Raw genomic sequence first — 14469 nt, forward strand, 5'->3', positions numbered from 1 at the left:
AAAGACAACAAAAGACATGAAAGTTGAAGGAAGACTATTTGGGAAGAGGGCATTTAGCAAGATTGAGATGAGAATGAGAGACGGTGGGGGGAAATGGATGAGACAGTACAGTGTATACATGTATGACATTGGCAAAAAGACTTTAAAATATAATCGGAAAACAGGTTGGCATGTAGCTTAGTTGGTAGAGCGTTTGCGTGGGTTGAATCCCCAGCACCACATAAAACTGCATATGAAAGTACACACCTGAAATCCCAGCAGTTTTGAGGTAGAGGCAGGAAGATCAGGAGGTCAAGGTTATCCTTGCCTACGTAATAAACTCAAGGCCAGCCTGAGATGTGTGAGACTCTGCCATAAACAGAGAAACAACAATCTACAAACTTGAAAGGAAGAGGGCTGGAGAGATGGCTCAGTGGCTTAGAGCACTGACTGTTCTTCCAGAGGACCCAGGTTTTAATCCCAGTACCCATATGGCAGCTCACAACTGTCTGTAACTCCAGAATCCAACACTTTCACACAGACAAGCATGTAGGCAAAACACCAATGCATGTAAAAAAAAAACAAAAAACAAAAAACAAAAACAAAAAACAAAGAGTATTTATTCACTTAACAAAATCAATGTTGTGCCGAGTGTGGTGGCGCACGCCTTTAATCCCAGCTCTTGGGAGGAAGAGGCAGGTCAATCACTGTGAGTTTAAGGCCAGCCTGGTCAACATAGTGAGTCCAGGACAGCCAAGGCTACACAGAGAGACCCTGTCGCAAAAAGCAAAGTAAAACAAACAAACAAACAAAAACAAAAAACAAACAAACAAAAAACCCCACCAAAATCAATGTTGTTAGTTTGGTGTGTAACAGTATATTTTATACTCAAGTGTATATATACTTTGTCTTATAAAAAGTGAAATCCTCTAATTACTCCTTGCTCCCAGCTGGTTTCAAGTCATGTTTCCCCCTGACATAAATTACCCACAATTTCATAGTTTTGTATTTAGACAAAAGAACAACACTGTTTTTAAAATTTTTTTAATGATTTAGTTTTATTTTATGTGCATCAGTGGTTTGCTTGCATTTATGTCTGTGTGAGGGTATCAGATCGCCTGGAACTGGAGTTACAGACAGTAGTGAGCTGCCACTACAGTGCTGGGAATTGAAGCCAAGTCTTCCAGAAGAGTAGCCAATGCTCTTAACCACCAAACCATCTCTCAAGCCCCTGAGAAACACTATTTTAAAAAAAAACTTTCTATTGATTCTTTGTGTTTCACATCATGCACCCCAGTCACACTCATCTCCCCATCCCGTCCTATCCATCCTCCACCCTTCCAACCTCCGCCCAAATAAAAAACCCACACAAGCAAATAATAAACAAAATAAAGCATAGAAAACACTTTATCATGGAGGCTATAGTGTGTCACAGTGTGTCCCACAGTATATCCCCCTGTCCACACTTCTTCACTTGAAAATGTTACTCATTGGTCTGGATTGAGGTCTCTGGCTTCGGTGACACCATCAATACTGAATCCTCACTGGGACCTCTCCGGGTGATCCTGGTCTTGCCCTGTGTCATGGAGATCTTGTAGCTTTGAATGGTCAGGACCAGCCCATGATGTAGACTTTGGAGTGGGTCAACTCGAAGCCCTGAATCTGAGCCTCGGTGGTAGCTGAGCTGGTCAACCTGCCGGCTCTCCCTTGTCTGCACCACCAGGGTGAGCTCTCCAGCACTGCTCCAGATAGGCCACCCAATGCCACCATCCAAAGGAGACAGGGCCAGCTCATCTGCACCTGTGCCTCCAAAGCCAGCTCCACCGTGTTGCCCAGTCAAGGCTCAGGGCTCACTCTCCTGAGTGCTGCAGCCAGGGAGGAGCAGAGCCAGCTCTCCTCTTCTCATGACCCACTAAGCAACATTCTTAACAGAGTTACAAGATGGGAGAGAATGTTTGAAAATAATATATTGGGGGGGGGGGGCTGGAGAGATGGCTCAGTGGTTAAGGGCACCAGTTGCTTTTCCAGAGGTCATGAGTTCAATTCCCAGCAACCACATGGTGGCTCACAGCCATCTGTAATGTGATCTGATGCCTTCTTCTGGCCTGCAGGTGTACATGCAGGCAGAACACTGCACACATAATAATAAGTAAATAAAATCTTTTTTTAATTAAAAAAAAAAGAAAAGAAAAGAATATATTTGAGGAGAGATTATATCTAGAATATATAGGAAAACAATCTGACTAAAAAGTGGACAAGGGGAACTGGAGTGACAGGTCAGCAGTTAACAACACCTACTGCTCTACCTGGAGTTCCCAGCACACACATCAAATGGCTCAGATCCATCTGTCACTCCAGTCCCAGGGGATCTGATGCCCTCATACGGCCTCTATAAGCACTGCACTTATGGGCACAAAACCTCACACAGATGTACATAGTCAAAGAATGAAAATTACAACACAGAGACACCTTTTTAACGGACAAAGGACTTGAATAGTAGGATGTAGCAAGATACCCAGCATCTCCAATTACCAGAGAAACAATATAAATTAAAACCTGGAGAATGGCTGTAATAGAAAATAAACAGACAGAAAACAATGAATGTAGATGAAGAATGTGGAGAAATTAGAATGTTTACATTCTGTTCTTGGGAATATAAATTAGTGCATCCATTGTGGAAAATAATATAGAGATCGTTAGAAACATTACAAAGACAATTGTCACATGACCCAGTGTAGTACTCTTGGGTTTACATGTTAGTTACTTTTCTCATGGCTGTGATTAAACACTTGATAAAAGCAACTTAAGGAAGGAAGGGTTTATTTTGGCTCACAGTTTGAAGGGCTACAGTCCTAGGGGATTGCATGGCAGCAGGAGTGGATCTATCTGTAGCAGTGGATCATGAGCCACCCATCTACACTTGGTTCTCAGGAAGAGATGAACCAATGGATGCTCAGCTCGCTTTCTCCCTTCCTTTTTATTCAGTCTAAGACCTCAGGCTATGGGATGGTGAGTGTCAACATTCAGTGTGGGTCATCCCTCCTCAGTTAAATTTCTGTGGAAGCACCTTCATAGAAAGGCTTAGAGGTGTGTCTCCTAGGCGATTCTAAATCCAGGAAAATCAATAATCAAGATTAACCACCACATTATATGCAAGAGAATTGAAGACAGCATTGTAACTTGATTACAGATACACCCATACTCGTTGTAACATTGTAACCAAGAGGTAGAAACAACCAAAATGCTCGTGAGTAAATGAGTACATGAAGAAAGTGTGGTGTATCCATACAGTGGGATACTATTCAGTATTTAACATAAAGAACTTTTATGTTTAGAAGATAGATAGTCCTTGAGGACATAATTGATGCTAACTAAAATAAAGCAATCCCAGAATGACAAATACTGTATTTTTTCAAACCATAAGGCACACCTGACCATAAGATGCACTAAGTTTTTAGAGCAGTAAAACAAGAAAAACAGATCCTGAAGACATTGATAAGTGATCTCTTTGTTGATGGCCAATAGATAGCAGTCGGACCGCAATTTTCCCCTATGGCGTCTTATGGTATGAAAAATACGATACCTCATGATTCCGAAACTCAGGTGCATTAGCAAAACTCATAGGGAAAAAAAATGAAACGGTGATAGCTAGGGCCTGGTGAGGTGGAGGATTTTTTTTACTCAGCGGGCTTAGAACTCCAAAAAGGCAGAGTTCACGTTAGGTTTCTCCCCTCCCTGCCCCTGCCCCGCCCCCATCACAGTTAATGGCAGAAGAAGCCTGTGGTAAAGGAACCATTCTCCTCTGCCTCCACCTTCCTGGCTGGTGTCGGTAGTTACTCTGATGAGCTGCCCTTGGCCTGCCTTCCTCTGCAGTGAAGAGGTATGCTGTGTGGTTGATGGGGGGGAGGACACAGGTGTGGAGACCCATGGCTCTCTCTGCTGCTCTCCTCTGCTGGCTAACCTTTGGTTAAATCCAGCAGGTCACGAGTCTGTGCCATCTGAAGATCTCTGTAAAGGTCTGCAGCCTCCTGCCCCTGGCCCTGACCCTGGAGCAAAGCACAGCTGCTGGGCAACACAGCCACAGCTCCCAAGGCTAAGTCGTGGATTCCTGAGCTTTCTACATCCCAGACCCTGGCCTGTCAGGCAGGCTTTTCTTCTCACCTTTCCTCAGAACTGCATGTTAGGGGTGGGCTCAGTGTCCTGCATGGAGAGCGGATACCCGCTCCACTCTCACTGAGTTTTCTATGACGGAGTCATAGGATGAACGATGTAGCTACAATGCACCACCGGGTCCCCTCTGCTTCTCTGTGCTTCTGTCTCAGGCTCTGCAGAAGCTTTTCGTGCAGGGCACACACAGCTGCCTTTCTGCAGCTTGGGCTCTGTTCCATCGGTTCTCACTACGGTGAGCAGATGGGGGTGGGGCTGACGAGGATGTAAAGGAGCAACGAGGAATGGTCCCCTTATCACAGGAATGGTCCTGCAGGTGAGATGATTCCTCAGGAGGGACCTGAGCTGTGGGCCCATGGTATGAAGAGTGAACATGCCTGGCCACACCTTCCAGGCACCAGCCTTAGTCACTGCCCACTGAGGACTTAAGGACGCTTCCTCCCTGGCTGCCGTCTCCTCTGGAATGAAGGCTCTGCTCAATCTGTCAGTCTAAGGAGCAATGTCTTTGTCCAGAAGTTCAGAGTCCAAATTGCTACAGAGAGTGTGCCTCCATTGTTCCTCAGGGACCTTCTGCATTGAGCCCTTCAGCCAGAGGACAATACCAGCCAAGATGAGCAAAGCAGGCACCTTCACAAACACCAGAAGTATGTAATGGGTCCTGAGAGAAAGACGTGGCCATTAGGGTCTTGCACCCTCAAGCCCCATCATGCCTCACCCCGCAGCACAGGGAAGTCAACTACCAGCTCATCACAGCCTGAAATTTAAGGCCCACACCCTGCTGGGAAGATAACCCCAGGGGTCATCTCCAAAGTCCAGGAGGCCTCCTCAGCATCTCCAGGTGTCTTGGAAGGGCCTGTCTCCTTGTCCTAATTTTACCTTCCGGGGTTCTCCCATCCCATAGTATTCCTCAACCCAGCAGAAACCTGGAGTTTTCCATAGCTGGGCTGTGTTTGCTTACTCTGCCCTCAGCACTGGCTCCGGGTTAGTAAATCACTCTCCTTGCCCTGTTCCTGTGATGAAACTGGGACATTCTCTCCCCCTTGGCAGCCACAATGCCAGTTTGCTGGGAGATGATGGACAGCTCTGCAGAGCCGTTTTCTGGTGAGGCTAGAGTGGGACCATAGTGGGTGGGAGGTGCCAGGGACAGAGGTGGCCTTGGGACCCTGAGTCTTGACTATGCTAATCACTGGCTCCTAGTAGTGGAATATGGGCAGGAGTTCCCAGGCGTGGCATCCCCACAGGAGGAACCTGTGTAGAGGAAGGAGAGGAGACCTCAGGACTCACCTCCTGTGCATGTCAGAAGACATCACGTCTGCACTGCTGTCCACAGTGGGCCAGGAAAGTAGCTTAGAAGTAGACATGGTATCTTTCCCCACTAGACATAAGCAAAGATGGCCAAAGGTTATGGAACAGATTGGGGGTGGCCCATGCATGGCTCACAGTGGCACCCCTAATCCAACTAGCCCTCACGGGGCTGGTCTTAGTCAGGGCTGCCATGAGGCATCATGACCAAAACCAGTTGGAACGGAGCTCCTTTGGCTCACACTTCCACGCCATAGTCCACCACACCGAAGGGAGTCAGGGCAAGAGCTCAAGCAGGGCAGGAACCTGGAGGCAGGAGCCGATGCAGAGGCCATGGAGGGGTGCTGTTCACTGGCTTGCTCCCCATGGCTTGCTCAGCCTGCTTTCTTATAGAACTCAGGACCACCAGCCCAGGGATGGCCCCACCCACAATGGGCTGGGCCCACTCTCCTGTCAATCACTAATTAAGACAATGCTCCACAGGCTTGCATGCAGCCCATCCTTACAGAGGCATTTTTCTCAACTGAGGCTTCATCTTCTCCTGTGAGTCTAACTTGTGTCAAGTTGACATAAAGCTCTCCAGCACACAGCTCTTTCTTCTTCTAGGTTAGAAAGCCTCATCTCTCTGGCACAGTCCTTTGGTTTCTATCGAGTTGCCTGACTCCCTTAAGTCATTCCCTCCATTTTTATTAGTAGAAGATGTGACAAGGAGATCTAGAAATTGAGGAGGAGAAAGACGGTAGCTTATTCTGGAGGAAGATATCAGTCCCTTCCAGTGTTTTGTTGTTGTTGTTGTTGTTGTTTTGGTTTGGGGCAAGAATCTTGGTTCCTTTCCATTCAGATAGTACCGGAGTAAGGCTCAGGGTCAGAAGATCTTAGAACCAAGATTCTAGCATCTAGGGTGATGAGTGACGAAGGGACTCCTGAAGGTCAGGGAGCAAGAAGGCACATGCTAGTTAAATCATTGAGTGACTATAAGGAAGGAAATGTCACTGTAAGGAAGTTATGGGGTGTCTTGTAGTGGACAATTGGGTCATGGAATCCTGAGTCTATCTCTGGCTTACTGTTTTCCTTTGGCCTAGCTCATGGCCCAGCAAACTAACCTCTCAAAGGATTTGGGTTTTAATCATGATTACCAGCTGACAAGAACTCTGGGTAACTCCAGTCTTCACAATGCTCCTAGCAGCCACAATCACAATACAGGCTGTTGTGCCCTGTCACCATGAACACTTAAAGCTCTGCGTGAAGCATGCTCTTTGGCTATTCTGTCTTTTGCCTGCATGTCTTAATCAACTTGGGCTCTGTCCCCACAGATCTCCTCAGCTTCCCTTCAGTGATAGCTCTGGGGAAGTCTTATTGGGGTAACCCTTTCTGGACCTCTCTTCCCCCAGGAGGCAACTTCACGTCTCTCTCACTGGTTTCAGCCCTGCCTTCCCACTGCCCCTGTCCCAGGAGCCAGTGTGGCTGCTGGGCCGAGGAAGGTGTGAGCATGACGTTGTGTGGGAGTGCGGGAGCTGCTTTTCAGGCATCAACAGAAGGTCCTGGAGTCCCCCACTGAGGTTGAGGAAGGGAGAATCCAGAACAACCAGAGAAAGCTCTGATCCTGATTTAATGGCTGTGATCTCCTTTTTCTTTGAAGCATCCACTAAACACCTGCAAATCTCTTGGGTCTTTCTCCCCGCCCCACGTGCTTACTCTTCTGTAGTCAGAGAATGCAGAAGTGGTCACTCAGAAAGTTCAGGCCCTCCAACGTGGCCAGAGTCACTGTGGTTTGGCTAGGCCTGCACTTCAACCCTTGAACCCTCCCCCAGGATGTCTTAGCTCACCCCCACTGTCCTATGTAATGACAGGCCTGGGGTACATGTTATGGAAGACTAGAAACTTCTCAGACTGATGTGCTGAGGACTTCCTCAGGCATCTGAGACCTACCTGAGACTCCAGTGGAAGAGTATGAGTGTCTGGAGCTAGGTAGATTAGGACAGTAGGACAGCAGGGCTGGGCCATGGGTCCCAGAGGGAGACATCTAAGCCCCTGCACCACACCAATATCTGCCAGTCAGGACACGCGTCAGCTTGATTCCTTGGAGAGACCTCAGGGGCTGGTATTAATAAAGATGTTGACCTGCTATTCTCCCTTACTTCTGTCACCACCTTGTCTCATCTGTCTGTCTGTCTGTCTGTCTGTCTGTCTGTCCTTTAGCCTCTCAGTCCCTCCTTTTTAGCCTTTTCAGTCCTGAGTGCCAGGACCTTGTGGTACCCCACGGGAACGTGCTTACCCGAGTAAACGGTCACTTTAACTCTGGTCCCACGGTCAGTTCCAATTTTTTCGATACCACACCAGTAGGTGCCTGTGTCGTTTTGCTTGAGCATTTTCATGGTAACCTGGAATGAGTTCTCCCTCTGGTTGTCCCTGATGGACAAGCGGCCACTCTTCTTTTCTTTCTCTGATCCTGTGGTTCGAACGAGGATCCTGCAGGTGTTCCAGTACGCTCCTCGGCACCACCACTTGTTGTGCTTTTGCCATCTTGAGCTATAGTTACATTGCACCGTCACTGACCCCTGCTCTGGGCCTCTCACTGACGTTGGGCCTTGGATGGAGAAACAGCCTGGAAAATGAAATGGCAGGATATAGGCTTCTGCTCCCCTGAGCCAACCTAATGTCCTAAGGATTAGATAACACCCCAGCCACCCACACCCATTTGAATCCTCACATCTGTTTCCTCTGAGGTCCGGTTTTCTATTAACCCCTGCATGCCCATGCCCTGGCCTCTCCAGACTCCGTCTTTCCAGTCCTCCTGCAACACATGACACTCTGTTTCCCATCACCTTTTCCGTGTCCTCTTGTCGTTGTCCTCATCTGATCCCCTCCTTCCCTGACTATTCCACTCTGTGACCATCCCTTATCCTCCCTCCCAATCATAGAGCAATCAGTGGTGTGTTAGTAAATGTTCAACAGCCTTCTACCTAGGTTAAACATGTCTTGTTTAAACACCCGTTAATCTCTGTGGTGTAAATGTCCCCACTGTGACTGACATCAGGGTATCAGTGGACACGGAGCTCAGCTGAGCTGCCTCAAACCAATTCTTGTGAGCCATTGTGAGCTGGTTCTACGTACGGATGCTGGAGCTCAGCTTGTTTTCTCATGAAGAGAAAATATTCAGTTCAGACTCCCAAGCTACGGCATGGTGCTACCCAATTCAGGGTCATCTTCCCTCCTCACTTGAGTCCCTGCGAACACCTTCACAGGTACAGCCAGATGTGTATCTCCTAGGTGACTCTATTCCAGTCAATCTGACCATGAAGTGTCACAGCCAGGTCCCTCTCTCTAGACTTCTTGCCTCCGCAGGGGGAATGCCCCATGTCTGTGGTTCTAATGAATGCCTACAACCTGATGGTTTCCAAGGGACATTTGTGACCCAAATGTTCCCTCCCCTTGGTTCTAGACCACCATTCCAAACACCCACCATGTAGCACCACCTCTTCCCAGAGCCATAGGCTGCAGAGTGTCTATGTGGAATGTATATCCCGACACTCTGTGAAGTGACTCAATGAAACAGACTAAACACAGACATGCTCTTTCATTACAGCGGCCCCTTTTTCTCAGTCACCTGGAAGCAGACAAAGAGGCAGAGTACTGCAGTGGCAGCCTTCCTTGACCATCTCTCAGCCTTAGATGTCGCTCTCTGTGAGTGGGGCAGGTTTGCACAAGAGGGTACCACTATCCTTCACACCTTGGACTTTCTCCTTAGAGCTAATTTGAGGTCTGCATCCATGGTTGATGAGACAGGGTCTCACTATGTAGCTCTGACTAACCTGGACCTCACTATATAGACCTGGCTGGCCTCGAGTTCACAGAGATCTGTCTGTCCCTACCGAGTGCTGGCTGCTGGCATCTAATAGACAGACTATTACCAAGTGTCCTCACATGGAAAGAGAGAGGCTAGTGACACAGACACATGAGTAAAAGCACTTGTGGCACAAACTTGGAAACCTGAGTTCAATCTCATCAACCCACGTGTGTGGAGGGAGAGAATTGACCCCATAAAGTTGTCCTCTGACTTCCCCACCAGCTGTGACACATGCTACACACCAAAGAAAAGACTCTTCAATGTGCATATCCCTGCTTATAGTTTTAAGATTTATTTTTTTAAGATTTATTTATTATGTGTACTGTGCACATTAGATCACATTATACAGATGGTTGTGAGCCACCATGTGGTTGCTGGGAGTTGAACTCAGGACCTCTGAAAGAGCAGTCAGTGCTCTTAACCGCTGAGCCATCTCTCCAACCCAAGATTTATTTTTTAATATTTTTATAAAGTATCCTTCCTGCATGTACATCTGTAGGCCAGAAGAGGGTACCAGATCTCAGTATAAGATGGCTGTGGTCCGCCCTGTGGTTGCTGGGAATTGAACCTAGGACCTTTGGAAGAACAACCAGTGCTCTTAACCTCTGAGCCATCTCTCTAGCCCTGCCTGTGGTTTTAAAAGGAAGAAGAAGAAAGGTGTGTAACCAGGGATAATGAGATTAGTTTTGAAGACTGCTGACCTTGAAGAGGAGGAAAGACCATGATGCCAGGGAACAGATTGCTCCCCAGAGCTCCAGAAGGATCTCGGCCTTGACTTAGATCAGCAAGACTATTCTGGACTCTTGTTCTTGGAACAGTAAGATAAAGTCGTGTTGTTCTGGGCCACTGAGTGTGGTCACTTGTTGCAGCAGCCGCAGGAAGATGCAATTTATAAGCCCTTGAGTACCCTCCACTCAGGAGCCTAATTAGAGAATCAGCGTCTACACTGATCTCTCCTCTCCTTCCCCTTGCAAGTGATCTGTGATCAGTTCCGGCAACTCCACCCTGGAGATGCCAGTCCGAACCGTCTTTCCATCTCTGCCGCCAGAGTCCAAGGGACATCACGATGGACGGAGCAGAGAGAGTGTCAGCTTCGCCAGCAGATGGACATATCTGCTGTGCCATTGTTGAGAAACCCTGGGTAAGTTGCTCAACCTCGCTGAGCCTCACTTCCCTCTTTGCACAGCTGCCACGCTACTTTCAGTCATATGCTGGCTGTTACAAACCTCATGTAGCCCAGCAGTGGTGGTGCACACCTTTGACCCCAGCATTTGGGATGCAGAGGCAAGAGGATCTCTGTGAGTTCGAGGCCAGCCTGGTCTATAGAGCGAGTTCCAGGACAGCTATGGCTACACAGAGATACCAAAATAAACAAGCACACAAACAAACAAACAAGCAAACAAACAAAATCATGCAAGCATCTAATAATGGAAAGTGGGGGCTGTTTGGCCAGACATGGCCCTCATCTGGTACCTGGATCATAGCAGTAGCATTCAGGAAAAGCCCAGTGCATCCTTCTTCTGCTTCAGATCACTGCCTAGACCAGACTGAGCCTGTCTTCTCCTCAGCTGCACCCAGCATGTCAGCGATTCCCCTGCCTCGGTGTGACTTAAAAAGCTTCCTTTCTGGTGTGCACATCTTACTGCAAACTGGCTTTTTTTAGTTTCTCCTAGTGTCATTCCTTGCTCCTCTGTAGCCACCTGCGCTTTTCCCAATGTGTCCTCTTAAGGCTGTGGACTTAGTCCTGCCCGGAGAGCCCTCATCCTGCCCACCCTCCACACCTTCTCCAGGCCAAACCTATTCCCTGTGCTTCATTCTCTTCTTGTACCTGCCTCCTCCTGTTGGCCTCCTGGCCTTTCAGCTGGAGCCTGAGTGCTTCATTTTAGGAACCTATCTCTTTTTCTAACCCTGAGTTTCTCACTCCCACAGCACAGAGGTTCTGTGTTTATTTTCTCCCTCCCTCCATCCCCAACCACAGGGTCTTGCTCAGTTCCTAATTCATGGTGGGTACCACTGAAGCTGTTGGTGATTTTTTGTTAAGAGTCTGTGCACTGTGGTCACACACACAGTCACTCGAGTTCTAGCATTAATATAGACAATGGAGCATGGGGCATTAGCCTCAGTACTAACATAACATCTGGAAAAACTCAAAGACCATTAATAGGGAATTGGACTGGAAAGTTCTGCTATAGCAATAGCATAATTAAAAAGTAAAGAGCATTGTCAAAACAATGACAGGAAGGCTGTCCAAAACACATTCTTATTAAAAGATTTTTAAAAGTTACCTAGAAAGTACATATAGTGGCATGTTTTTAACCCCAGCATTTGGGGGACAAAGGCAAGAAGATATCTATGAGTTTGAAGCCAGCCTGGTCCAAATAGTGAGTTTCAGGCTAGTCAGGGCTACACAATGAGGCCCTGTCTCAAATAAATGAATAAATAAATAAATAAATAAATAAATAAATAAATAAATAAATAGGGTGGTGGTGGCTGGAGAGATGTTTCAGTGATTAAGAATACTGGCTGCTCTACCAGAGGACCCAGGTCCAATTCCCAGCTCCAACATGGCCATTTGCAACCATCTATAACTCCAGTTCCAGGGGATTAAGTAACCTCTTTCTAGTTTCCGTAGGTCCTAGGCACACACATGGCACACTTACATACATGCAGGCTGAACACCAATACGCATAATAAAAATCAAAATCCCTTCTGTGAACAGTCTCAGTGTAGTATTTGGCATCTGAAGAATGTGAGTGTGAGGCCGGGTGTGGAGACGCACGCCTTTAATCCCAGCACTTGGGAGGCAGAGGCAGGTGGATCACTGTGAGTTCAAGGCCAGCCTGGTCTACAAAGGGAGTCCAGGACAGCCAAGGCTACACACACAGAGAAACCCTGTCTCAAAAAAAAAAAAAAAAAAAAAAAAAAGAGTGTGAATGTGAGTGAGTAGGTGATCCTGGAGACATAGCTAGAGTGTGAGTGTGTGATGATATGTGCCCCTGAGTATTCCAGCAAATGTTAATGTGTGTGTGAGCAAATGTGCACACCATGATATAGCTCACTCCTGACCTGCTTGGCCTCAAGGAAATCCTGAGAGTAGGCATCTGGGTGCGTGGAACTCAGAGGCAAGCTAGGTGATGCAGACATCCACAAGTGTCAGTCATCATTTTACCATTTGCATTTCCAAACTCACACTGAGCCGGTGCTCCCTCAGTGTCCTGCCCACTGAGTGCTCCCTTTGCACGGGCATACCATCCTCTCTAAGCCTGTAGCCCTTTCCCCAAGCCATGGCCTCTCCCTGGAGTGCATGCTCTGCTTGCTGCAAGGGCTAGGCTGTGAAGATCTGCCTCCTCCTAGGGTGTGGAAGGACCAGGAGGGCTTTCTGTAGCTCCCTCCCCTGAGCAATCCTTTGTTGTGCTTTTTCCAGATATGAATTCTTGTTCCAGAGCATCTGGGATCGCCTTTAATGGTCATCTCCATTCTCCTTTCCCTTCCATGTCCCCAGGTCCTGACGCATGCCTGGCATGGTGTAGAACCCAGGGTCCTTTGCTGAAGGAAGCTACGGAGCCACCCTCACCTCCTGAAAGTGTGAGCTCTCCCTAAACCCAGGACAGAGATCTCTGCTTCCTGCTCTGCACCTACTGTCCCAAGGCCCCCAAAGTCCTAGCTGAACCTACCTGGGAAACTGAGAAGAAGCAGAGCCGGAGACAGCCACATGGTCCTGCCTTCCCACTCTGCACCCTTTGGCCTCCAGCCAGCAGCAAATCCAAACCCCAGGCTGGACACGCAAAGCACCGAAGAGTCCAGCTGACTCCTTCTGCGTGTCCAGGTTGCCTTTGAGTGGCTTACTCACAGGCTTCCTTTTATAGAGTGGGTGTTTCCTGCTGTCCATTACTCAGCACAAGAAGCTTTGGTTAATGGCAGAGCTGGGTCACTCAGTGGAAATGAGGAGGTCAGGGAACTGCGCAGGACAAGCGGAGGCAAAGGAGGCAAGCCTGAAGACCAGTTGTGGGGATAGTAGATCCAGAAATGACCCATGATGTCATGATGGCACCAGCAGCTGAGAGTTCCCAGCTTGAGTGTTAGTGGGCTGTGCTCAGCACACCTAGCCTTGAATATTTAACCTCCAGTTGATGGTGCTGCTTGGATAGGTTTAGGAGATATGACCTTGCTGGAGGATATGTCATTAGAGGTTCCAAAGCCTCACGCCATTCCCAGAACACTCTCTCTGCTTCCTACTTGTGGCTCAAGATATGAACTCTCAGCTGTTCTGCATCTGCTGTCTGCTGTCTCAATTCCCTACCAAGATGGACTCTAGTTCCTCTGGAACAAAAGCCCAAATAAATCCTCTTCTATAGGTTGCCTTGGTATGGTGGGCTTTTTGTTTGTTTGTTTGTACAAAATATTTGTATTGATTATTTGGGAATTTCTCATAATAAACCTTGATCAAGCTCACTTCCCAGTCCTCCCAGGTCCATCCTCTACTCTTGTGGCCTCCCCCACAAAAGAAAAGAAGGAAGAAGAAGAAGAAGAAGAAGAAGAAGAAGAAGAAGAAGAAGAAGAAGGAGAGAAGGAAGGAAAAGGAGAAAGAAAGAAAGAAAGGAAGGAAGGAAGAAAGAAAGAAAGAAAGAAAGAAAGAAAGGGTCTAATTTGTGTTGTCCATATACTCACTGGAGCATGGTCAAACTCTCAGTGGCCAGCTTCTTAAAGAAAACTGAGTCTTTCCCCACCTGCACCCCAATGTGGAGAGTTACACTTGAGCATTTCCATCACATTTTTAAGAGTTCTCTTTGAAGGCTTTTTGACTAGGTTGTTATTTTGTGGGGGAAGGGAGGAGGTTGGGTGGGGGTAGGAGTCGTCTCAGAATCTTTCTTTGTCACTCTTTCTCATCTGTGAGTCCGTAGTCATCGATAACTCTGCAAGAGTAGCTTCCTTGCCCTTCATAGTCAGTGGGTCACAGATCATGGACTTCCACATGGCTTCTGGCAACAGAGCAGACCACAGACATCCGCCTGGTCTCCAGTGGCAGTGCAGACCACGTACAGCAACACGGCCCTCTGCCACAGCGTGGGTCATGGACACCATCACAGCCCTTGGCGGCAGCACAGGCCAAGGCCATTGACATGTCCCCTGGTGACAGACAGCATGGGCCACAGACATCAACACAGTCTCAGGCA

The 14469-nt window shown here is 47.8% G+C and overlaps 1 protein-coding gene across 1 annotated transcript; it reads right to left on the reverse strand.

Moving 5' to 3' along the window:
* Positions 1-4558: 4558 nt before the first annotated feature.
* Positions 4559-13156, reverse strand: LOC127200628 (CMRF35-like molecule 7). The gene is made up of 4 exons (XM_051159003.1): positions 12970-13156; positions 7724-8053; positions 5431-5521; positions 4559-4804 (listed from the first exon to the last, which is right to left on the reverse strand). Exons 1-4 carry the CDS (start codon positions 13007-13009, stop codon positions 4636-4638), a joined length of 630 nt encoding a protein of 209 aa, XP_051014960.1. The 5' UTR covers positions 13010-13156; the 3' UTR covers positions 4559-4635.
* Between the last annotated feature and the right edge of the window lie 1313 nt (positions 13157-14469).

This window comes from Acomys russatus, chromosome 16, assembly GCF_903995435.1.
Source record: "Acomys russatus chromosome 16, mAcoRus1.1, whole genome shotgun sequence".
NCBI classification, from domain to species: Eukaryota; Metazoa; Chordata; class Mammalia; order Rodentia; family Muridae; genus Acomys; species Acomys russatus.